Consider the following 23,997-nt stretch of genomic DNA (forward strand, 5'->3'; position numbering starts at 1 on the left):
AGCAGGCTGTGGTGACCAAAACCCATGCAGAGACAGTCCAAGGCAGAGCCCTTCTGAGCATTCACCAACTCCTGGGCCAGAGGTCACCCACAGGTGAAAGCTCAGCCCAGGCCTTCCCCAACACATCGCCCCATGCCCTCCACCCCCGAGCCCATGCAGAACCCAAGCACAGCAGCATGGCCTTGGAGGGGCAACTTGTTCAGACGGTTCTCCACTTCAGCTGGGGAAGAAGAGTCCAACCTCCAGACACTGGAACTGAGGAAATCCCCTTTTATTAGAGAGATGTGACACAGGAGAGCAGCTGTACCATCATGCCACAGACATGTACAAAGACCTCTGCCTCAGACAGACTGGGCTCATGACGCTGGAGAAGTGGAGTGGATGCAGATACTCCTGGCCAAACATGATGATCACAGACCAAATGCCCAAAGGCGAGGTGGTTCCTGAGATGAACTGGAAATTGCTGGTGAAGAGACCTGGGCAGCTTATTGCTGCTGAATTACAAGTGATTGACTCAGCTTCTTCAGTGTGTCTTGGAGCTCCTGGTTCCTCATGCTGTAGATGAGGGGGTTCACTGCTGGGGGCACCACCGAGTACAGAACAGCCATGAGCAGATCCAGTGAGTGGGAGGAGGTGGAGGGGGGCTTCAGGTAGGTGAACATGCCAGTGCTGACATACAGGCAGACCACGGCCAGGTGAGGGAGGCACGTGGAAAAGGCTTTGTGCCGTCCCTGCTCAGAAGGGAACCTCAGCACAGCCATGAAGACCTGCACATAGGACAGGACAATGAAAATAAAACACCCAAACCCCAGGGAGACATTAACCACAAGAAGGCAGCCTACCCTGAGAGAGGAGTGTGAGCAGGAGAGCTGGAGGATCTGGGGGATTTCACAGAAGAACTGGTTTATGGCATTGTCTTGGCAGAGGGGTAGTGAAAATGGATTGGCCGTGTGCAGCACAGCATGGAGGACACCACTGCCCCAGGCAGCTGCTGCCATGTGGACACAAGCTCTGCTGCCCAGGAGGGTCCCGTAGTGCAGGGGTTGGCAGATGGCAACGTAGCGGTCATAGGCCATGATGGTGAGAAGAGACAACTCTGCTGACATGAAGAAGACAAACAGAAACACTTGGGCAGCACATCCTGCATAGGAAATGGCCCTGGTGTCCCACAGGGACAGGCCATGGATTTGGGGACAGCAGTGGCGATGGAGCCTAGGCTGAGGAGGGAGAGCTTGAGGAGGAAGAATTACATGGGGGTGTGGAGGTGGTGGTCACAGGCTATGGCTGTGATGATGCGGCTGTTGCCCGGGAGGGCAGCCGGGTCGATGCCCAGGAAGAGGTAGAAGTGCAAGAGCTGCAGCTCCCGCTTGGCTGCAAACTCCAGGGGGAAAAAGTGGGTGATGGAGCTGCTGCTGGACATGTGCTGCCTCAGGGCAAGGGGCACTTTCCGTGGAGGGAAAGACAGTGACAAATTAGGGGAGAGTTCTCTGAGCAAACTCAAAGGAACTACTCACGGATGCTCTCCCTGCTACACTCAACTCCCTTTTCCTTTCCCAGGAGACCTTCAGCTCCATGGCTGGAGCTCTGGTTGCTGCTGGCTGCGTGTGCCCTGAGGAGCAGAGCATCTGCTGGTTTGCTGCCCAGGAGTCAGCCCTGCTCTGCAGCCATGGGTTCATGGGAACGGTAGGGGCAGGAGCCAGATCTTTGATGGGGGTTTTAGATCGCATGTCCTGCTCTCAAAAGCCACCAGACACGGCCAAGAGCAGAGGGATCCACTGCAGACCACTAAACCTCTCACCTCTTCTCAAGGTCTCTCTTTCAGAAAAAACAAAGTTTCTATGGGGCAGATTTGCATCGTGGAGGACTGCTGGGCAGCTGCTCTCAGCCTGTGTGCTCTTCAGGGGAGATGCTGGAGAGCTGCCCCATGACTCTGCTGGAGCTCTGGCTGCAGAGGAGCTGGTTCATGCTTTGGACCCCACAGCCCTGAGGGCAGAGGCTTGGCTGGGTGGGAGAGAGGCAAGGGGGCTTGCTCAGAGCAAGGGGGTCTGCATTGGAGGGAACAGCAGGGGGTTTTCTGAATTCTCCCTCCCACGGTGTTCAGGGACCCTGCTGGCAAGGACAGCCATGGGATGGCCCTGGCTTTTGGAGATTCCTCCAGCACCCACACCTCCATTGCTCTGCATCCAAAGACTTACTACGTAGAAGGCTGTGAAGATCTCCCCCCCAGTGAGCTCTCTGCACCCTCCCACCCCACACTGCCTTAAACATTTACCTGCATCCCTACAAAGAGGAAGGCAGGCAGAAAAGCCAGGAGGCCTGCATGGATGAACAAGGAGCTCCTGGACATGACCAAAAGCAAAAGGGAGGCCTATAGGGAGTGGGAACAGGGGCGGGTAGCCTGGGAGGTATCCAGAGGACTGGTTTGAGCAGGCAGGGATCGGGTCAGACAAGCTAAAGCCCAGACAGAACTAAATCTGGCCTGGGACATTAAGACAAACAAAAAATCCTTCTTTAAGTATGTCAGTGAGAAAAGAAAGAGTAGGGAAAGTGTGGGCCCTCTCCGGAAGGAAACGCAAGAACTGGTTACCCGGGACAGAGACACAGCTGAGGCACTCAATGACTTTTTTGCCTCAGTCTTCACTGGCAAGGACTGCAGCCGCAGTGCCCGTGACGCAGAATGCAAAGACGAGGATTGGGAAAATGGAGAACCGCCCACTGTAGGTGAAGATCCAGTGCGAGACCACCTGAGGAATCTGAAGGTGCACAAGTCCGTGGGACCTGATGAGACACATGCACGGGTCCTGAGGGAACTGGCAGATCAAGTCGCTAAGCCACCAGCCATCATATTTGAGAAGTCGTGGCAGTCTGGCGAGGTTCCTACTGACTGGAAAAGGGGAAATGTAACCCCTATTTTCACAAAGGGAAATAAGGAAGACCCAGGGAACTACAGGCCAGTCAGTCTCCCCTCTGTGTCTGGCAAGATCATGGAGCAGATCCTCCTGGCAACTCTGCTGAGGCACATAGAAAACAAGGAGGTGATTGGTGACAGCCAGCATGGCTTCACCAAGGGCAAGTCATGCCTGACAAATTTGGTGGCCTTCTACAAAGGGTGTATAGCAGCAGTGGACAAGGGAAGATCAATTGATGTCATCTACTTGGACTTGTGCAAAGCGTTTGACACTGTCCCACTTGATATCCTGGTCTCTAAATTGAAGAGACACAGATTCAAAAAATAGACCTCTTGGTGGATAAAGAATTGGCTGGATGGTCGCACTCAAAGTGTTGCGGTCAACGGAGTTCGTGTCTTTCACTCCAACGCAAGCCGGGGGGAAAAGCGATGTGGGGTGCGCAGACATTAGGGGAATAGTTCATGCCCCGGTGTGGGATAACATGCGGTTGGGAGGTGGTGAGGGTTTGCTTTTGGGTCGCTTGTTTTTTGTTCTTGGTCCTTCAGTTATTAAACTGTCTTTACATTGTCTGCTCCGAGTTTCTGTGCTGAGCTTGTGGGCCCTGTCAAACCATGGGCGGTCTCTCTGGGTGGGGTTTTCCTCCTGCCCACCAGTGACTGACTTTCACTTTTGCTCTATGACTCACTCTGATTTCCCGGAATAGCATAGGAGGGGCCGCTGGCCACGGGCAGAGGATAAAAGTCAGGGCAGGACCCAGGCTGCAGCAAAGCTCTTGCAGCCCCGGACAGGGGACGAAGGCAGCGGTGAGTCCCTTCCCCTCACGCCTCCCCCCAGCCCGGGCAAGCAGCCCTGCACACTGGGGCTGCGGAATGCCTCCTTCTGACCCCGGGAAGCCACGGGGTCCCCAGCAAGTGACAGGGACCCCAGCGGGTGGGAGGAGGAGGAGGCCCAAAGGTCTGCTGGGGCTCTGGCAGAGAGCAAGAGGAATGGGTGGCTGGGAGTGGGTTTTCAACCCCCCGTGGCTTTGCACGCGCGTTAGGACTGGCCGAAGCTGGGGCGCTATGCCCGAACCTTTCCTCTCCTCCCTACTATGCGGGGAGTGCCCTTGACATGAGGGGCAGCCTCTTCTCCCCCCCTGGGGATCGCCTTGCTGTGCCTGGAAGAGGGCAGTGCTTGTGAGGTCCTCAGAGAGGATTCAAAGCCCAGCAGTGGGCAGTGTGTGTGGAGCTGGCCATTGCCACAGTGAGTCGCGGGGGGTGCGGGAGGTTGCCGTGGGGCAGCTTCTGGGACTGGGCATGGGCTGAGCCCTTGTGCTGCCTCCACGTCTGTGCGTGGGGTTTGCTGGAGCCCGGGAGGGGCTGGTGATAGCTGGGGCTTGTCGTGGTTTAACCCCAGCTAGCAACTAAGCCCCACACAGCCGGTGGCTGCCCCTCCCCGGGTGGGATGGGGGAGAGAATCAGAAGGGATCTCATTCTGGATGTCATCTCCAATCACGTTGAGGAACAGGAAATTATTGGAAGTGGTCAACATGGATTTACCAAGGGTAAATCGTGCTTGACCAATCTGATAGCTTTCTATGATGTTATAACTGGTTGGCTGGATGAGGGGAAAGTCGTGGATGTCATCTACCTTGACTTTAGCAAGGCTTTTGACACTGTCTCCCATGACATCCTCATTAGGAAGCTGAGGAAGTATGGGCTAGATGAGGTGACAGTGAGGTGGATTGAGAGTTGGCTGCGGGACAGGACTCAGAGGGTTGTGATCAGCGGCACAGAGTCTAGTTGGAGGCCTGTAACCAGTGGTGTCCCCCAGGGGTCAATACTCGGTCCTATTTTGTTTAATATATTCATTAATGACCTGGATGAGGGGACAGAGTGTATCCTCAGCAAGTTTGCTGATGATACCAAACTGGGTGGGGTGGCTGACACCCCAGAGGGCTGTGCTGCCATCCAGCGTGACCTGGACAGGCTGGAGAGCTGGGCAGAGAAGAACCTAATGAGGTTCAACAAAACCAAGTGCAAGGTCCTGCACCTGGGGAGGAAGAATGCTAGGCACCAGTACAGGTTAGGGGCTTACCTGCTGGGAGATAGCTTGGAGGAGAAGGATCTGGGGGTTGTGGTAGACAGTAAATTATCCATGGCCCAGCAATGTGCCCTTGTCGCCAAAAAGGCCAATGGAATCCTGGGCTGCATAGGGAAGAGTGTGGCCAGTAGGTCGAGGGAGGTCATTCTCCCCCTCTACTCGGCACTGGTGAGGCCACAACTGGAATACTGTGTCCAGTTTTGGGCTCCCCAGTTCAAGAGGGACAGGGAACTGCTGGAGCGAGTCCAGCGAAGGGCAACTAAGATGATTAAGGGCTTGGAGCATCTGCCTTATGAGGAAAGGCTGAGAGAGCTGTGCCTCTTTAGCCTGGAGAAGAGAAGGCTGAGGGGAGACCTTATTATGGCATACAAGTATCTAAAGGGTGGGTTGAAGAAGGATGGAGCCAGGCTCTTTTCATTGGTTCCAAGTGACAGGACGAGGGGCAATGGGCACAAGTTAGAACACAGGAAGTTCCGTTCAAATACACGGAAACAGTTCTTTACGGTGAGGGTGACAGAGCACTGGAACAGGCTGCCCAGGGAGGTTGTGGAGTCCCCTTCCCTGGAGATTTTCAAGACCCGCCTGGATGCAGTCCTGAGTAATGTGCTCTAGGCAATCCTGCTTTAGCAGGGGAGTTGGACTAGATGATCTCTAGAGGTCCCTTCCAACTCTGATAATTCTGTGATTCTGTGATTCTGTGAACTCATAGGTCGAGATCAAGATGTTTTAATAGGCAAAGCAAAAGCTGTGTGTGCAAACAAAGCAAAATGGTCGGTTGGGGGTCAGCTGTCGTGGCGGTGACCGTTCCCGACTTCTTGTTCATTCTTATCATCTCAAAGCACCTGGGTGTAAAGAAGGTTATCACATGCAAGCTTAGGAAGTGCGGGCTAGATGAATGGACAGTGGGGTGGATTGAGAAATGGCTGACAGATAGAGCTCAGAGGGTTGTGGTTAGTGGTGCAGAGTCTAGTTGAGGGTCAGTAACAAGTGGTGTCCCTCAAGGGTCAGTACTGGGTCCAGTCCTGTTCAATATATTCATCGATGATCTGGATGAAGGGATAGAGTGTACCATCAGCAAGTTTGCTGATGACACTAAACTGGGAGGAGTGGCTGACCCGCCAGAAGGCTGTGCGGCTTTGCAGCGTGACCTGGAGAGGCTGGAGAGTTGGGCAGGGAGGAACCTAATGAAATTCAACAAGGGTAAATGTAGGGTACTGCATCTGGGGAGGAATAACCCCATGCATCAGTACAGGTTGGGGGCTGACCTCCTGGAGAGCAGCTCTGTGGAAAGGGACCTGGGAGTCCTGGTGGACAACAGGATGACCATGAGCCAGCAACGTGCCCTGGCGGCCAAGAGAGCCAATGGCATCCTGGGGTGCATCAAAAAGAGTGTGGCCAGCAGGTGGAGGGAAGTCATCCTCCCCCTCTACTCTGCCCTGGTGAGGCCGCATCTGGAGTACTGCGTCCAGTTCTGGGCTCCCCAGTACACGAAAGACAGGGATCTGCTGGAGAGGGTCCAGCAAAGGGCTATGAAGATAATTAGGGGATTAGAACATCTTTCATATGAGGAAAGGCTGAGGAACTTGGGTCTCTTTAGTCAAGAGAAAAGAAGACTGAGGGGGGATCTTATTAATGCTTTCAAATACTTAAAGGGAGGATGCCAGAGGGATAGGAGGAGTCTTTTCTCAGCGGTGCCCATTGATAGGACGAGGGATAATGGGCACAAGCTTGAACATAGGAAATTCCATCTTAACATGAGGAGGAACTTCTTCACTTTGAGGGTAATGGATCACTGGAACAGGCTGCCCAGAGAGGTTGTGGAGTCTCCCACTCTGGAGACGTTCAAAACCCGCCTGGACGCTGTCCTGTGCAACCTGTTGTAGGTGACCCTGCTCTGGCAGGGGGGTAGGACTAGATAATCTCCAGAGGTCCCTTCCAACCCTGACGATTCTGTGATTCTGTGATTCTGTGATTCTGTGCTGGTTTTGGCTGGGATAGAGTTAATTTTCTTGCTCGCAGATCCTGAGTTTCATTTTCCTCCACAGACTCCCTGATTTCCCGGAATAGCAGGAGAGGGGCCGCTGGCCAAGTGCAGAGGATAAAAGTCAGGGCAGGACCCAGGCTGCAGCAAAGCTCTTGCAGCTCCGGACAGGGGACGAAGACAGCGGTGAGTCCCTTCCCCTCACGCCTCCCCCCAGCCCGGGCAAGCAGCCCTGCACACTGGGGCTGCGGAATGCCTCCTTCTGACCCGGGAAGCCACAGGTGCGGGGGCTTGTCATGGTGGTTGCGTTTTGAGGTAAAACAGGACCAATTGTGTTCAGGAACTTCACGTTTTAGCTAAGCCTCTTCTTACTGCTGAAAATTAACTGCACATTGTGCAGGAACTCATGTCCCGGTGAGAGGCACAGCCGGGGGTGAGAGGGGATTTGAGGGGGCCAGGAATGAGAAATTTATGGAGACATTCCTAAGCAGCTCCCAGAAGCTTGAATTTCACCCCCTAACCTATCCTTCCCTTGGTGCTGCTGTGACTCTGCAGCCATTCCTCTGCCCTAGACCCCTGCCTGAGGCCATTGCTCTGTCCCACACCCATTTCTGCACAATTCGGCACTCAGCAAACTTCCACGGGGGGTTCAGGACACAATGCAGAGCACTGCCATGGTCCCAGTGGGCTTTGCGGAATTGAGCCATTCCTGTTGTGTGGCCAACGGGAAGGGGCTGTGCACCTCTCCTAAGTGTCGTCGTTGTCTTGGCAGCATCGCTTGCGATGGGCCAAAAGAGGAGGTGTGGTGGAAGGAATTTGATGCAAAGCATGATTGGCTTGGAGAAACGAAGCAGGGTGATAAGGACTGTCCCTGTTTGGACTGTGGGGTGCCCCCACCTTGTTAAGCATGCCGTCTCGCCGTCTCCTCCGCAGGCTGCGTTTGCGTCAGCAATGGCATCTGAAGTGCACATGCCGGAGCCTGTCTGCCTCATAGAGAACAGCCAGACGAAGAGGCTGGTGGTGCATCAGGAGGCCCTGCAGGTGCTGTCGGAGATCACCCAGCCTGTGGTGGTGGTGGGCATCACAGGGCTGTACCGCACTGGCAAGTCCTACCTCATGAACAGGCTGGCTGGTCAGAGGAAAGGTGAGGGAGGTCCCGGCCCCGGCTGGCCAAGGTACCTGGGTTTCCCCCTCTCTATGTAGCACTCTGGAGAGCCATGCGTCCTCCCCACAGGTTTCTCCCTGGGCTGCGGCCTGCAGTCCCACACCAAAGGGGTCTGGATGTGGTGTGTACCTCACCCCTGCCAGCCTGGACACACTCTGGTGCTGCTGGACACTGAAGGGCTGGGCGACGTGGAGAAGGTGTGGCAGAGGCGGAAGCTGCCTTTGTGCATTCCCAGCACTTGGGGAAGCTCTTGAGGGCCCAGCCACGGGGACCAGAGTGCAGGTGTTGCCACCACCGGTGGAGGCCTTCAGCCTGTGTGCTGGGAAGAGCCGGCGGCCACGGGGAAGGCGGTTGGGGTAGAGAAAGTGCCAAATTCCTCTGCTTCTCTGGCAAAGAGCAGCAGAACGGGAATGGGGAGCTCAGGGAGCACTTGGATAGAGGTGTGGTGGCACCCTGAGAGTAAAGAGTTGAGGATAACGCGGCTGCAGAAAGACATGGGGGTGGCATGGGGGTGGATGTCTCCAAACACTGGGCTTGCCATGGCATGTTGGTTAGGGGTGCTCAGGGTCTGGGGCTCTGGGGTTCTGCTCAGACTTTGGGAGTGTTGTTAACAAGAGCCATGGGTTCTTGTTCCAGGGTGACACCAAGAACGACACCTGGATCTTTGTGCTCACCTTACTGCTCTCCAGCACCCTGATCTACAACAGCAGAGGCACCATTGACCAGCAGGCCATGGAGCAACTTTAGTATCCTTGGTGGGACAGCAGCACCAGGGATGCCCTCCTCTGCCTGTGTGGTGGGCAAGGGCTTGACAAGTGCTACTTCCTCCGACAGTGGCAGAACCTTCTGGTGGTGCCCAGTGATGTGCTTTGAGTCCTCAGGAGTGCCATGTGGTGGAGCTGAGGGCTGAGGCTTTTTCTCCCTCCTCCTTCCGGTGGTTCCCTGCAGTTGTCTGTCCCCGCAGAGTCTCCCCTCTTGCCCATGAAGTGCTGGGGGCTTGCAGGATGGCGATGCCCCTGCCTTCAGAGCAGAGCTCCCTCTTTCCTTAGCCAGCTCCCTAGCTATGTGATGAAGCTGTCCGAGCATGTCAAGTTGAAAGCAGCACCCGAGCAGAGTAACGATAAACGGAAGGATTCTGAAAAGTTTGTCTCCTTCTTCCCGACGTTTGTCTGGACTGTCCGGGATTTCACGCTGCAGATGGAGGTGGATGGGAAGGAAATCTCTGACGATGACTACTTGGAGATGGCACTGAATTTGAAGGCTGGTAAGGGAATGGTGCTGTGCTGCTGGAGACGTCCAGCCCCAGACTCAGCGGCATTTCAGTGTAAGTCAAGAGCAGCCCAATCCCAGTGAACTTGCTCCGTGTCCCCTTACCCCACAGGTAACAGCCCAGAGATCCAGCGCTACAATGAGCCCCGGGAATGCATCTGCCAGCTCTTTCCAATTCGCAAGTGCTTTGTTTTTGAGCAGCCAGCCCACAAGAGGGACCTGGTCCGCTTGGAGGAGCTTCAGGATCATGAGATCAATCCTGAATTCCAGCAGCAGGCGGAGAAATTCTGCAGGCACATCTGGGAGAAGTCTTCACCTAAGACCATCCCCGGTGGCGGCATCATAACAGGGACGTGTGAGTACGGCTGTCCAGAGGATTGGGTGGCCAGCAGCTCTTGGCACTGTGTCTGGGGAGGGGTCAAATGCAGGGTCAAATGATGCCGGTGGGGAAAGGGAGAGGTTTTCTGCTGGCTGCTGTGCCTGCCTCTGGATTTGGAGGTTCTGGGTGTTGGAGGCGGGTGGGAAAGAGTTTGGAAGAGAAGTTGAGGCAGGCTCTGGCAGGGAGGCAGCAGGGATATGGCAGGAGCCGGGGCTAAAGGGGAGCCTGGGTTGTGTTAGGGCTGCCGATCTCTCATCCTCGGTCGTCCTTGGCAGTGCTGGGGAAACTGGCAGAGGCCTACGTGGAGGCCATCCAGAGCGGGGCAGTGCCATGCCTGGAGAGTGCGGTGCTCGCCCTGGCCAAGATTGCAAATGCAGCGGCAGTGGAAGAGGCTGTGAAGTTGTACCATGATCTGATGGATCAGCGGGCGCAGCTGCCGACGGAGACCGTTGAGGAGCTCCTGGATCTGCACAGCCAGTGCGAGTGGGAGGCACTGGAGCTGTTCCAGAAACAGGCATTCGGGGATGACATCTGCCATTTCCAGGCAGATCTTACAGTAGGTGCTCCCCAGCCCAACCATGATTTCCCCAGGGACATATTTGCCCTATCCTGCTGACTAATTCTTGTGCCTGGCATGCCCTCTTCTCCCGTGCAACTCGGTGCAGAGATGTCTGTGGGTACACAGTGCCCTCCCCATCACTCACCTGCCAGTGATCACTCCACAGATGGAGATTCCAATTTCCGTGGAAACAGGGCTTGATTTTTCCTAGGATATGAGTGGCGGCCGCAGCTCAGCCTGGGCTGATGCCTTTGCTCTGCATCTTTCTGGACAGCGCCAGGTGGAGGCCATCAAGGCGACGTTCTGCAAGGCCAACGAGGAGGTGTCCCGTCGCAATTGCGAGGCTGCTCTCTGGAACCTCTACCAAGACATAGACAAAAACATCAGTGCTGGTGCCTACAGTGTGTCAGGGGGTTATGAGCTGTTCAAAGCAGACCAGCAGGCACTGTTGGAGAAATATTGGGAGCTGCCTGGCAAGGGGGTGAAGGTAGGCACAAGAGCAGCTCCCCTTCAAGGGGAGAGGCTCCACGTCCCATCCCCTTCCCCCAGGAAACCATTTCCCCCCTGCTGCTCTTTCTCCCCCCGATTCCTCTTCTATCTGTGCTCCTGCAGGCTGATGCTGTCCTGCTGGAGTTCCTCCCGCGCCTAGAGGCTCTGGAAAAAATCATCGTCAACACCCAACTGTCCCTGGCAGAGATGGACAAGGAGCTGAAAAGTAACTTCTGGCGGGCAGAAATGTCACTGCCTGTCGAGGGCCAAGCTTGGTGGTGGGGACAAGAGTAGTCCTTGGGAGCTTGGGGGCTCAGCTCCCGCCTTTGCAACACCTCTGTTCCTCTGTCCCCAGGTGTGCAGGAGCAGTATGAGAGAGCTCAGAAGGCGTGGGAGGCCCAGTGGAAGGTGATGAATAGACAGAGTATATTGTCAAATGCCTCGCTTATGGTGTATTCCCTTATGAAAGCATTGAAATATTTACCAAGACTGTAGTCACAAAGTAAGAGAGGTGTGTATTGTGCCCATGTAACAGTCTGTTAAAGTTTGAAAGCCTTTCCTGCAAGACGCTTGCCGTAGAGTAGGGAAGTGACCTCAGTGTTCGCTTGTACTGCACTGTAGATAGTGCTTTCATGCGTGTCTCCTCCAGGAGAAGCTGTTGTCCTCTTCCCTCCCAGAGCACCTGCTCTCTCCCTCCATCTGAAGGCATGGGGAACGTTGTGAGGTTGTGAGCAGAGCAGGAATCCCCGTGGTGGGCGCTACCTGGTTTGCTTGGCATTGGTCCTGGGCAGAGGGACCCAGAAAGAGGGAGCCCGTGACCCAGGGAGCAGTGGGTGAAAGCCATCCTCTGCTCTGTAGCTCTTCCCACCCTGGTCCTTCGTGAGGCTCTTCTCCCTCTGAAGCGATGAGGAAGTTGTCCCGAGAGGGCTGTCGTGCTCTCTGCTCGCTCACCCCATCTGCAAGCTGCTGCCTCTTGTCTATCTTGAACCCAAGAGATCCCCAAGTGCCCCTTCCCGAGGGTGTCTGGGGTGGTACAGCAGGAGGTGGCTGCTGTACAGAGGGTTCATGGGAGGTGTCCCCCCTATTGTACTGGGGTTGGCTGGGAGAGAGTTAATGTTCTCCTTAGATGCCGGGGTGGTTGTGTGTTTTGGATTTGTTGGTGTCACCCCCCTGTTTTAGCTGTCACTGAAGCGTGTCTGCACCTTTTCTGTTTCTCAAAAACCAGGGAGTAGGCGGGGGGTGGGCAAGGAGTTGGGAGGGGACACGGCGGGGACAGCTGACCCCAACTGACCAAAGCGATATCCCGGACCATATGAGCCTGTGCCCCAGCAATGGAAACCGGGGCAAAGCGGGAGGGAGGGGGGATGTTTGGAGTTACGGCGTTTGTCTTCAAAGCCACCGCTACGCACGATGGAGCCCTGCTGTCCTGCAGGTGGCTGACTGCCTGCCGATGGGAAGTGGAGAATGAATCCCTTCTTTTGCTTTGTTTGCACAGGCACCTTTGGCTTTATCTATTAAACTGTCTTTATCGTGAGCTATGAGTTGTCTCACTTTCACCCTTCCCATTCTCTCCTCCATCCCCCAAGTGGTGTGGGGCTTAGCTGCCTTCCGGGGTCAACCCACCACACCCATGGGCAAAGGGGTGTCCCTCTTCCCTGCAGGCAATGAAATGTTCACCTGCAGCATGAGAAGAAGCAGGGACACTAACCGTTGCAGTAAGGTGAAGGAGTAGAGGGTTTTGAGTTCTTTCTGGACAGAGGGGCTGCTCCAAAGGCAGTCACCCCCGCCACGCCAGAGGCACTAGCCCCTGGAAAGACTTTCCTGCGCTGTGGGCACTCCATCCCTGCAGGGGAGGTCTGCCCGTGAGAGAGGAAGGTCTGCAGAGCACAGCCCCTGCTCACCCAGCAAGGTCCTGGGGAAGCTCCCGAGGACAAAGCCCAGGCTCTGCTCCTCCATAGGCTCCTGTGCCGGTGCTCTTTGCCCTCCTGAGCCCCCACACCGTGAGACCCTCCCTTGCCACACTCTAGTCCTGGGAGCCGTCCCACCACATAGAACCATAGGATTGCTGAGGTTGGAAGGGACCTTGAAGAGCATCAAGTCCAACCACTAAGCTACCCTGGCAAAACCGCTTCTAAACCATGTCCCCAAGTACCACGTCTACCCCTTTTTTAAACACCTCCAGGGATGGCGAATCCACCCCCTCCCTGGGCAGCCCATTCCAATGTCTAACAACCATTTCAGTGTAAAATTTTTCCTCATATGTAGTCTAACCCTCACCTGGCATAACTTGAACCGGTTTCGCGTAATACTACCTAACACTGCAGAGTCCACCACTGAACCAGGTCCTTAAGCGCCACACCTACACGTCTTTTAAAGACCCCCAGGCCCTTTTCTGCCGGGCAGCGTTCCAGCAATACTGCCCAAGCCTGTAGCACTGCCTGGGGTTGGTGTGACCCGAGTGAAGGACCCGGCACTTGGCCTTCTTGAACCTCATACCATTGGCGTCGGCCCATCGGTCCGGCCTGTCCAGATCTCTCTGTAGAGCCATCATACCCTCAAGCAGATCAACACGCCTGCCTAGCTTAGTATCATCTGCGAACTTACTGAGGGTGCATTCGATCCCCTCATCCAGGTCATTGATAAAGATAGTAAAGAGAACCGGCCCCAGCACTGAGCCCTGGAGAACACCACTTGTGACTGCACACCAACTGGATTGAATTCCATTCACCACCACCCTCTGGGCACTGGGCACTTCCATCTCGCTGAGCAAGGTGCCCTCGTCGCCTTCCCTTAGAGGTGCTGCTATGGTAGATGGTACCCATAGCTGGGAAAAACGTATGCTGTGGACTGCACTATACTTACCGCATTGATGAGCATAAATAATAGCCATTGTCACTCCTGAGAGAAGGATGAGCAATCCTCCAATGGTTAACCCCATCTCCAGGGGAGGTGTACTGGTATCTTTCCCCGTATCATTCCCAGAGCGGGGACACATTATAAGTCTCGGCAGGGTTTTTCCAAACGGATGACCCCAGTGTGGCTCTCCTTGTTTAACTGCTTGGACTAAAGACAAAAGGCCCTTTTCCCACTCCAAACACCTCTCTTCTGTCTCTTTAAATGCAGTCAACCTGAACACTAAAGGCCTTTTCGGCCCCCTTGCCTGGTCTGAAAGAGATTCCCTTAAGTACCATGTTCTGCAGAGCCCTCTCTGCTGTAACAGGGTCTCAGGGGTGCACAGGCCCCAGTGACCGGTAGGTTTTTAATTCCTGTGTGAGGGCTTTGACTGCCTCTTCATGTTCTGCCTTCCATTTCCACATATTTTCCTTTTGTAAAAGTGAGTACAGCGGGCGAGCAATGATGAAAATCCAGGTACGGGTTTGTTTCCTCCAGTACCTGAAGGACCCGTAAGCTGTTGTCATTCTTTCCTAGAATGGGGCATCTGCAGTTGTTCTGTTTCACAGAACAGCTGACCAGGGGAATTGCTGCACCGCCTGAAATCTCTGAAGTACCTAAAATCTTTACTTCTCTACTTGCTGCCTGGCATTTTTCATCTGGAAACGCAACTTCTGCTTTACGGAGTGCCTGCCACAGTGCTGCAGCCACTCCCCCACTCTCTCGGGAGTAGTTCCTCCAATCAGAATATAATCTCTTGGCAGAGTTCCACATCCTGAGGAAGCGGGATGCTCTGTGAAAGTTCAGCAAGCGCAGCATGAGTGATCGCGGGTGAATGTTTGTAGCTCTGTGGGAGTCTGTTAAAGGGGTATTGTCTTCCTTCCCAAGGAAGAGCCAGTTTCTCTTTATCCTCCTCCGGCGAGGGCACCGTAAAGAACATATCTCCGACATGGAGCACGGCCATCCAGGGGTGTGCGGCTGCCTGGAGCGTGGCTGTTAGAGCTGCACTAGCGGGTACGCAGCCATTAGCGGAGATGTGTCGGCACAGCAATACACGATAACATATTATTATGCTGATAATCAACTCTCAGGTGCCATCTCCCACCCGGTTTCAGACTGGCCAGAGGAGTGAATTGTACAGGGGGTGGGACAATAATGTGCCTTTTTTCTGAGTCTTTTATGACATGCGAAATTCCATTTCCTGCTGCAGCAGCAATTGGATCCTGCAGTACACTGCTGATTTCTGGGCTGTGCAGAGTGCACGCACTGTAGCCTCCCAATTCCTACCGGGGCTGGTGTCGGTGCTTGTCCCGAAGGACCACACGCCACAGTCTGCCAGGCACCAGTTTCGTCCAGTCATTGTGCTTTTTAACTGCAAAGCCGGTAGATGATATGTGCTTCCTTTCCGGAGAACATAAACAGATTGTCCTGCTTTGGCAAATAACACTTCCTCCGTTTACCCTGGGGACTTTAACTCTTTGCTGTCTGGGTCTCATACCCAGCTTCTCGGCATCCCTTTATGTTAGCACTGCCATTTGTGCTCCCGTATCTATTAGAAACCTCACCAGCTGTCATCAAGGACCAGCTGGAATCAGAACCTAAGTGCCTCCTTCCTTCAGTGGCTTTAATTTTGCATAATCTACTGTGGCGGATATCTGGGTATCCCAGGATCCTCCTTGTGTGTGCATAGCTTGTATGCAGACGGCTCTCCTGACAGCAGGGGAGAGCTCGCTTAGGGAACGGATGGCAGATCATCGTTGAAGGACAGCAATAGCTCACTGCCTTCCTGCCTTCTATTTCTTCGATCTCGCTCCTCTCTTTTATTATCTTTCCTGCCCTGACAGGCAGCTTCTAGGCAGGTGCCTGACATCCTACACAAAATTCCTTTTCCTCTATCGTCTTTAGCATTTGCTGATATGAATTGTTCGTCGATTGTGCATCCGTCACAAGGCTCCACAACCTCCCTTGGGCAACCTCTTGCAGTCGCATCATCATCTTCTTGGGCCTCTGTTAGAGTCTCTCTAGTATGTCCCAGACTCTCTTGCACTGAGGAGCCCAGGACTGGACCAGTAGGCCAGGTGTGACCTGACCAGTGCTGAATGAAGATGAAGTATCACCGCCATCCACCTGCGGGCAACACTTTGTCTAATGCGGCCCAGGATCAGCCATGACCTTTTCCTTGCCTTCACCTTGTATTTTCTTTTTCCCTCTTTTGCCCCTCCAGAGCTCTTCCCTTTGATCACCCCCAGGCCCTCCCATACAAACAGCCCTCCCCTGTTAAACCTTCCCTCACTGGGCCTGCTTTGCCTTGGTTTGTCCCACATTTGGTGTTTCTGGGATGGTCACCATGGTAGTACCTACCTCGGCATGCAGTGTCACTTCACTAGTATCTCCTCTTTTCATTTCTTATCTGCCCTGCCCTATAATTTCCTCATGCTGTGACCTTCTTAGGGATGCCACATATCAGTGGGCCACCAGCACGCTGACACTAACAGTTGGCACAACGCAGCTTCACTCCAAGTAGACCTTGAGAAACTCAGGGATTTGGCCAACTGAGACTTCAAGAAGTTTTCAAGGAGGCAGAATCTTCAGCTTTTGATGGTCTGACCTTCTACATTAGGGAGCAAAACAACCCCTCTTAAAGCAAGGCAGGCTTCTACCGGAACTGGATGAGCAGCAACCTGGAGGAGAAGGGCCCGGGCATTACAGGGCAGTGGTGCTAACCCTAATTATGGGCATGTGCACACTGGTCTGCACTGGGAGGAGTGTGGCCACCATGGCCAGGGGAGTTATCAACCCCCAGCCCGCACTCAGCACGTGTGGGGCCACATCTGGAATAGTGTGGCCTCATGTGGGCATGCCTTTTCTGGAGGAGTGGGGAGGAACTGGAGCGGGCCCATAAGACGTCTGCCAAGATGGGGTTAAAGGCCATGTGTGGGAAAGCTGAGAGGTGGGGACCTCATGGGCCTGGTGAAGTGGAGGCTCAGGAAAATACAGTAGTGGCCTGAGAAATCTTGATGGTTACTTTCAGAGATGATGTCATGCTTTTTGGTGGAAGGAAAGAGCATGAGAGAGGAAAATCCCAAGAAACTGCAGTTCTGGAAGTCCAGGTGGATGTGAGGAGACAGAAATGTCACTTGAAGGAGAGTGGTGTTTTGGCACAACATTTCGCTCAGAGGCAGTCTGGGTTAGCGGATGATTTTGTGTTTGAAGGAACAGCCAGTGAGGATGGAGAGATGTCAGTAAAGGAAGAGACATGCCGGGGTGAGGAAAAGGTGGGGATATGTGCAGGATGTCCACAGCCTGCAGAGAAAGAGGTGCGGGCTTGGGACAGTGTAGGACAGCCTATGGTGGAGATGGGCAAGGGTGCTGGCAAGGCGGAGAGGCCTTGAGAGAACTGAGGTCGTTGTCCCCTTGGCTATGGCGGATGTCTCTGCCACCAAGGCTGATGAGGAGATACACTGACCTCATGGCACTGAGGCCACGTTGCCACCTTGCACCCCGTGGGGAGGCTGGGAGGTGTTGTACTGTTGTCCTTCACTTGGCATCACACCACACACGTCCCAGGAAGAGCCCTGAGCCGTGTGTGATGGACAAGATCTCTCTTCTGAGGGGCTGGCGTCAGGGCTTGGCATTTGGCGTGATAAAACACACTAAGGCTTTACTCAGCACCAGAGCCACCGGTGCTTGGCCTGTGCCTGCCTGTCATCACTGCCTCCAATTTTCTGCTCTAACGACTCTGTGGGGAGGCTGTCTTGGAATTGGCCCTCAGTGGGGCTCATTAATACTCCAAGAAACTTCAGTGCTTCCTTCTGACTCCTTGAGCAGTTTGTGCAATCTCCTCTCAGCACTGCAGGTCCATGGACTCAGCACCAAAACCACCATGGGGCTCATTCCAAGGCAGAGAGCCCTCGTGTGCCTTGTCTCTTCCCATAGTGTTCTTCAAGTCTTCAGAAGCTAATTGGAGAGGTTTCAGGAGGGTAGTTAAAGGGGAAGTTTTCAATGACTACTTAATGAAGTATTTATATGTTTTAAAGTCAATTCATTTTTCCTTTTCATTTTGCTGAAGAAGTGAAAACAGCATTCTAGAACTGGTATTGACCCAGAGGGTCACCTAAGCTGATATGGGCAGGTAGGAGAAGCAGTCACTTGACACCAGACACTCGATGGACATCCTTCCTCCTCACCTCCCCAGCACTTCCATTTCTCTAATCGGCCCCCTGGGCCTTGCATCACTTCTCCTTACAGCAGACTTCTCCACTGAAGGCTGCAGCTGGATGTTACAGCACCTTGCCACCAATTCCCTCCTGCTTTCCTCAGAGAACTGCCACAGGAGCACTTCTCCTCATTCACAAAAAACAAAAGCTACAAATGATGCAATTCGATAACCTTCAAAACACTCTCCTTTTCCACATGCCATATCCAAGCTGCACCTCACGAGGGCCACCTTCCACAAGGGATATCTGCACAAGAACTGTTTTAGATAGAGTTAGGAAAGGATAGATAGAAACATAATTAAGGATATGTGTCAAGAGTTCATTACATTTCTCAGAGATGGGGCAATTTTCTAATTCTCTGAAGCTCAAAGCAGCAACCACATAGTTTGGAGGCATCTGAGTGACCAACGAGCCAGGGGAGGGGGAAACCTGGAGAGCCATGGGAAGGGTATGTGTCGAGAAAGACTGCTGAAAAGATGCCCTCAGGCGAGGTCACTTAATCAGGAGAGGTGGGAACACATGAAAGGTGAGGGAGAAGAAACTCACAGTGGAGTAGACAGAGTAGCTGCCATGCAAGTAGAGGGGAAGATCAATACTTCTCCTATGAATAATGCACTTCCGGGACATTCCCTTTCTGACAACGTGGGAAAATATGGTGATTTCATCAAAAGTACTCAGTTGTTTTGACTGATTAATAATGTTGAAAAAAAATGCGCACATTTCCAGGTAGACCTCAGTGGCCTGACCATAAACATCCAGTGCCTTTCTTGGAGGCCCGACTGGACCTGAGGTGTTTGCCTGGGATGGGCAGGTATTGCAGAGCACTTTAGAGCCCCTCTGGAGCTGCAGGTGGAGGCTGGGCAGGGGGTCCTCACCATGAATACAAGGCCTGTATTGAGGAGTGCTGTCTGGGGTCCATTCCCCTCATTCCCAAAACACACATGTCTCAACTTCAAGTAGGAAAGAAAGTGAAGGGGCAGAGAAGCAGACTGCAGGGGTGGAGAAATCCCAGCCCAGGAAAGCCCAGGTTTTCTCCCTACATCTCTTTGCGCAGCCAGACAAGGCACGTGGAGGTGGTTCAAGCTGACTGCAATGAGTTTCAAGAGTACGACACAGAGGTCTGAGGCAGTGCCTCCCAGAGTGCAGTTGCAGTGAAGAGCAAGGAGGATGAGGAGGAGGAGTCAAAGAGTTCACAAAGAACAGTCAAAAGAGTTCACAAAGAGGGTCAGACCATGTTCTTCAAGGCTTGATCCAGTCGTAGTTTGAAACCCCCCAGGGACACAGACGGCACAGCCTCTCTGGGTGACCTGTTCCAACGGTGCACTGAGTCCATGGAGAAAAAGTGTTTTCTCTTCTCCAGGCTGAAGCTCTTCTCTATCACCTTACGCTCACTGCTTTTTGCCCTCTCAACATGCACCCCGGTGGAGAGCCTGGCTCTGTATTCTCCGTAACCTCCTCGTAGGTACTGGTAGGCTGCACTGAGGTGCCCCTCGGACTTCCCTTCTCCAGGCTGGACAAGCCCAGCTTCCTCAGACTCTTCTCATAAGTCAAGTGCTCCAGCCCACCATCTTGGGCAACCTTTGCTAAACCCACTCCAGCTTACCACCAACATTCTACCTGTACTGGGGATGTGAAATCTGGATGCAGTTACCTGCACAGTCCCTTTCCTCGCTCTAATGGCCATGCTCCTGGTCAGACAGCCCAGGACACTGGTGGCCTCCCTTCCTTTAAGGCACACCGCTGGCTCCTCTCCAGATCACTGACCACCAAGACCTTCTCCACAGAGCTGCTCCCCACCCAGGTCGCCCCCACCCTTTGTCGTTGCCAGGGTTTGTCCCCTGCAGGGGCAGAAACTGGCATTTGTCCTTGAGGCGTTCCATGAGGTTCCTGCCAAGATGGGCTCTCCTCCTCCTTCAGCCCTCTCTTTGAGCACAGAGCCCTGGAGACCTTTCCAGGAAAGACAAAGGACATTTGAGTCCCTCAGCCGCACCTCTGTCTGCTGGTGTGAAATCTCCCTCCCCTTCAGCAGCAGCCCTGCATTTCCCTTGCTCAGCCTTGGTCTCTAACAAGCAATCAAAGCTCTTTGTTTCGCCCTTGACATTCCTTGCAACCGACTCCAGGGGAGCTTTGCCTTCCCCACAATCATACCTGCACAATGGCGGCAATGCACAGGAATCCCTTGTTTGTGCCTGTCTTTGCTGCCCCTCTCTGGATGCTGCTTCGTGGCCCCGTCACCACCCTGTCCCGGAGGTGGCCAAGCAACAGAGCTGCAACTATTGTTCCAGACCAGGCTCCTCTCTCCTGTGCCTGCACGGCTCAGCTCCCTTCAAGGAGCCCTGGGGTCTGCACCACAACCCACCTGGGCTGAGTCCTCACCCTGCGTGGTCACACAGCTCAGCCAACTTTGGTCTTGTCCTCTGCCAGGCATTTTCCAGCCCGGCCCAGCCACTTCTCGCCTCTTCCCATTTCGCCCCAGTGAAAGACCAGCCTGCCCCGAGCTGCTGCATGCAGAAATACCTTTCTCCTGGTCATTTCTTCCCCTCACAGAGTTGCTCCTTTGCTCTTCTCCAGGGACGTCCCTTCCCCAGAGAACCTTTCCCCATGGCAATGTGCCTGTGCTGACCTGGCTGGACACTCCTGGCCCTCCCCGTGCTCCCCACAGAGCCCTGAGAGGGTGGTGCTGCTCTGCAGAGTGAGCAGGCTGTGGTGCCCAAAACCCATGTGGAGACAGTCCCAGGCAGATCCCTTCTGAGCATTCACCATCTCCAGGGCCAGAGGTCACCCACAGGTGAAAGCTCAGCCCAGGCCTTCCCCAACACATCGCCCCATGCCCTCCACCCCCGAGCCCATGCAGAACCCAAGCACAGCAGCATGGCCTTGGAGGGGCAACCTCTTCAGACGGTTCTCCACTTCAGCTGGGGAAGAAGAGTCCAACCTCCAGACACTGGAACTGAGGAAATCCCCTTTTATTAGAGAGATGTGACACAGGAGAGCAGCTGTACCATCATGCCACAGACATGTACAAAGGCCTCTGCCTCAGACACACTGGGCTCATGACGCTGGAGAAGTGGAGTGGATGCAGATACTCCTGGCCAAACATGATGATCACAGACCAAATGCCCAAAGGCGAGGTGGTTCCTGAGATGGACTGGAGATCGCTGGTAAAGAGACCTGAGCAGCTTATTGCTGCTGAAGGAAAATTGATTGACTCAGCTTCTTCAGTGTGTCTTGGAGCTCCTGGTTCCTCATGCTGTAGATGAGGGGGTTCACTGCTGGGGGCACCACCGAGTACAGAACAGCCATGAGCAGATCCAGTGAGTGGGAGGAGGTGGAGGGGGGCTCCAGGTAGGTGAACATGCCAGTGCTGACATACAGGGAGATCACAGCCAGGTGAGGGAGGCACGTGGAAAAGGCTTTGTGCCCTCCCTGCTCAGAAGGGAACCTCAGCACAGCCATGAAGACTTGCACATAGGACAGGACAATGAAAATAAAACACCCAAACCCCAGGGAGACATTAACCACAAGAAGGCAGCCTTCCCTGAGAGGGGAGTGTGAGCAGGAGAGCTGGAGGATCTGGGGGATTTCACAGAAGAACTGGTTTATGGCATTGTCTTGGCAGAGGAGTAGTGAAAATGGATTGGCCGTGTGCAGCACAGCATGGAGGACACCACTGCCCCAGGCAGCTGCTGCCATGTGGACACAAGCTCTGCTGCCCAGGAGGGTCCCCTAGTGCAGGGGTTTGCAGATGGCAACGCAGTGGTCATAGGCCATGATGGTGAGAAGAGACAACTCTGCTGACATGAAGAAGACAAACAGAAACACTTGGGCAGCACATCCTGCATAGGAAATGGCCCTGGTGTCCCAGAGGGAATTGGCCACAGATTTGGGGACAGCAGTGGAGATGGAGCCTAGGCTGAGGAGGGAGAGGTTGAGGAGGAAGAATTACATGGGGGTGTGGAGGTGGTGGTCACAGGCTATGGCTGTGATGATGCGGCTGTTGCCCGGGATGGCAGCCAGGTCGATGCCCAGGAAGAGCCAGAAGTGCAAGAGCTGCAGCTCCCGCTTGGCTGCAAACTCCAGGGGGAAAAAGTGGGTGATGGAGCTGCTGTTGGACATGTGCTGCCTCAGGGCAAGGGGCACTTTCCGTGGAGGGAAAGACAGTGACAAATTAGGGGAGAGTTCTCTGAGCAAAATCAAAGGAACTTCTCACGGATGCTCTCCCTGCTACACTCAACTCCCTTTTCCTTTCCCAGGAGACCTTCTTCAGCTCCATGGCTGGAGCTCTGGTTGGTGCTGGCTGCGTGTGCCCTGAGGAGCAGAGCATCTGCTGGTTTGCTGCCCAGGAGTCAACCCTGCTCTGCAGCCATGGGTTCATGGGAACGGTAGGGGCAGGAGCCAGATCTTTGATGGGGGTTTTAGATCGCATGGCCTACTCTCAAAAGCCACCAGACACGGCCAAGAGCAGAGGGATCCACTGCAGACCACTAAACCTCTCACCTCTTCTCAAGGTCTCTTTTTCAGAAAAAACAAAGTTTCTATGGGGCAGATTTGCATCGTGGAGGTCTGCTGGGCAGCTGCTCTCAGCCTGTGTGCTCTTCAGGGGAGATGCTGGAGAGCTGCCCCATGGCTCTGCTGGAGCTCTGGCTGCAGAGGAGCTGGTTCGTGCTTTGGACCCCACAGCCCTGAGGGCAGAGGCTTGGCTGGGTGGGAGAGAGGCAAGGGGGCTTGCTCAGAGCAAGGGGGTCTGCATTGGAGGGAACAGCATGGGGTTTTCTGAATTCTCCCTCCCACGGTGTTCAGGGACCCTGCTGGCAAGGACAGCCATGGGATGGCCCTGGCTTTTGGAGATTCCTCCAGCACCCACACCTCCATTGCTCTGCATCCAAAGACTTACTACGTAGAAGGCTGTGAAGATCTCCCCCCCAGTGAGCTCTCTGCACCCTCCCACCCCACACTGCCTTAAACATTTACCTGCATCCCTACAAAGAGGAAGGCAGGCAGAAAAGCCAGGAGGCCTGCATGGATGAACAAGGAGCTCCTGGACATGACCAAAAGCAAAAGGGAGGCCTATAGGGAGTGGGAACAGGGGCGGGTAGCCTGGGAGGTATCCAGAGGACTGGTTTGAGCAGGCAGGGATCGGGTCAGACAAGCTAAAGCCCAGACAGAACTAAATCTGGCCTGGGACATTAAGACAAACAAAAAATCCTTCTTTAAGTATGTCAGTGAGAAAAGAAAGAGTAGGGAAAGTGTGGGCCCTCTCCGGAAGGAAACTCAAGAACTGGTTACCCGGGACAGAGACAGAGCTGAGGAACTCAATGACTTTTTTGCCTCAGTCTTCACTGGCAAGGACTGCAGCCGCAGTGCCCGTGACGCAGAATGCAAAGACGAGGATTGGGAAAATGGAGAACCGCCCACTGTAGGTGAAGATCCAGTGCGAGACCACCTGAGGAATCTGAAGGTGCACAAGTCCGTGGGACCTGATGAGACACATGCACGGGTCCTGAGGGAACTGGCAGATCAAGGCGCTAAGCCACCAGCCATCATATTTGAGAAGTCATGGCAGTCTGGCGAGGTTCCTACTGACTGGAAAAGGGGAAATGTAACCCCTATTTTCACAAAGGGAAATAAGGAAGACCCAGGGAACTACAGGCCAGTCAGTCTCCCCTCTGTGTCTGGCAAGATCATGGAGCAGATCCTCCTGGCAACTCTGCTGAGACACATAGAAAACAAGGAGGTGACTGGTGACAGCCAGCATGGCTTCACCAAGGGCAAGTCATGCCTGACAAATTTGGTGGCCTTCTACAAAGGGCGTACAGCGGCAGTGGACAAGGGAAGATCAATTGATGTCATCTACTTGGACTTGTGCAAAGCGTTTGACACTGTCCTACATGATATCCCGGTCTCTAAATTGAAGAGAAAGAGATTCAAAAAATGGACCTCTTGGTGGATAAAGAATTGGCTAGATGGTCGCATTCAAAGTGTTGCGGTCAACGTCTCGATGTCCAAGTGGAGAGCAGTGACGAGTGGTGTTCCTCAGGGGTCAGTACTGGGACCT

At 54.1% G+C, this 23,997-nt stretch overlaps 1 protein-coding gene across 1 annotated transcript; it reads left to right on the forward strand.

Moving 5' to 3' along the window:
* Window positions 1-7,895: 7,895 nt before the first annotated feature.
* LOC309682562 (guanylate-binding protein 1-like) lies at window positions 7,896-12,367 on the forward strand. The gene is made up of 8 exons (XM_082496677.1): window positions 7,896-8,116; window positions 8,207-8,334; window positions 8,774-8,883; window positions 9,199-9,401; window positions 9,519-9,761; window positions 10,061-10,831; window positions 10,957-11,059; window positions 11,189-12,367. Exons 1-6 carry the CDS (start codon window positions 7,924-7,926, stop codon window positions 10,399-10,401), a joined length of 1,218 nt encoding a protein of 405 aa, XP_082352803.1. The 5' UTR covers window positions 7,896-7,923; the 3' UTR covers window positions 10,402-10,831; window positions 10,957-11,059; window positions 11,189-12,367.
* Window positions 12,368-23,997: the final 11,630 nt, after the last annotated feature.

This window comes from Vanellus vanellus, assembly GCF_965231255.1.
Source record: "Vanellus vanellus genome assembly, chromosome: 30".
Taxonomy (NCBI): domain Eukaryota; kingdom Metazoa; phylum Chordata; class Aves; order Charadriiformes; family Charadriidae; genus Vanellus; species Vanellus vanellus.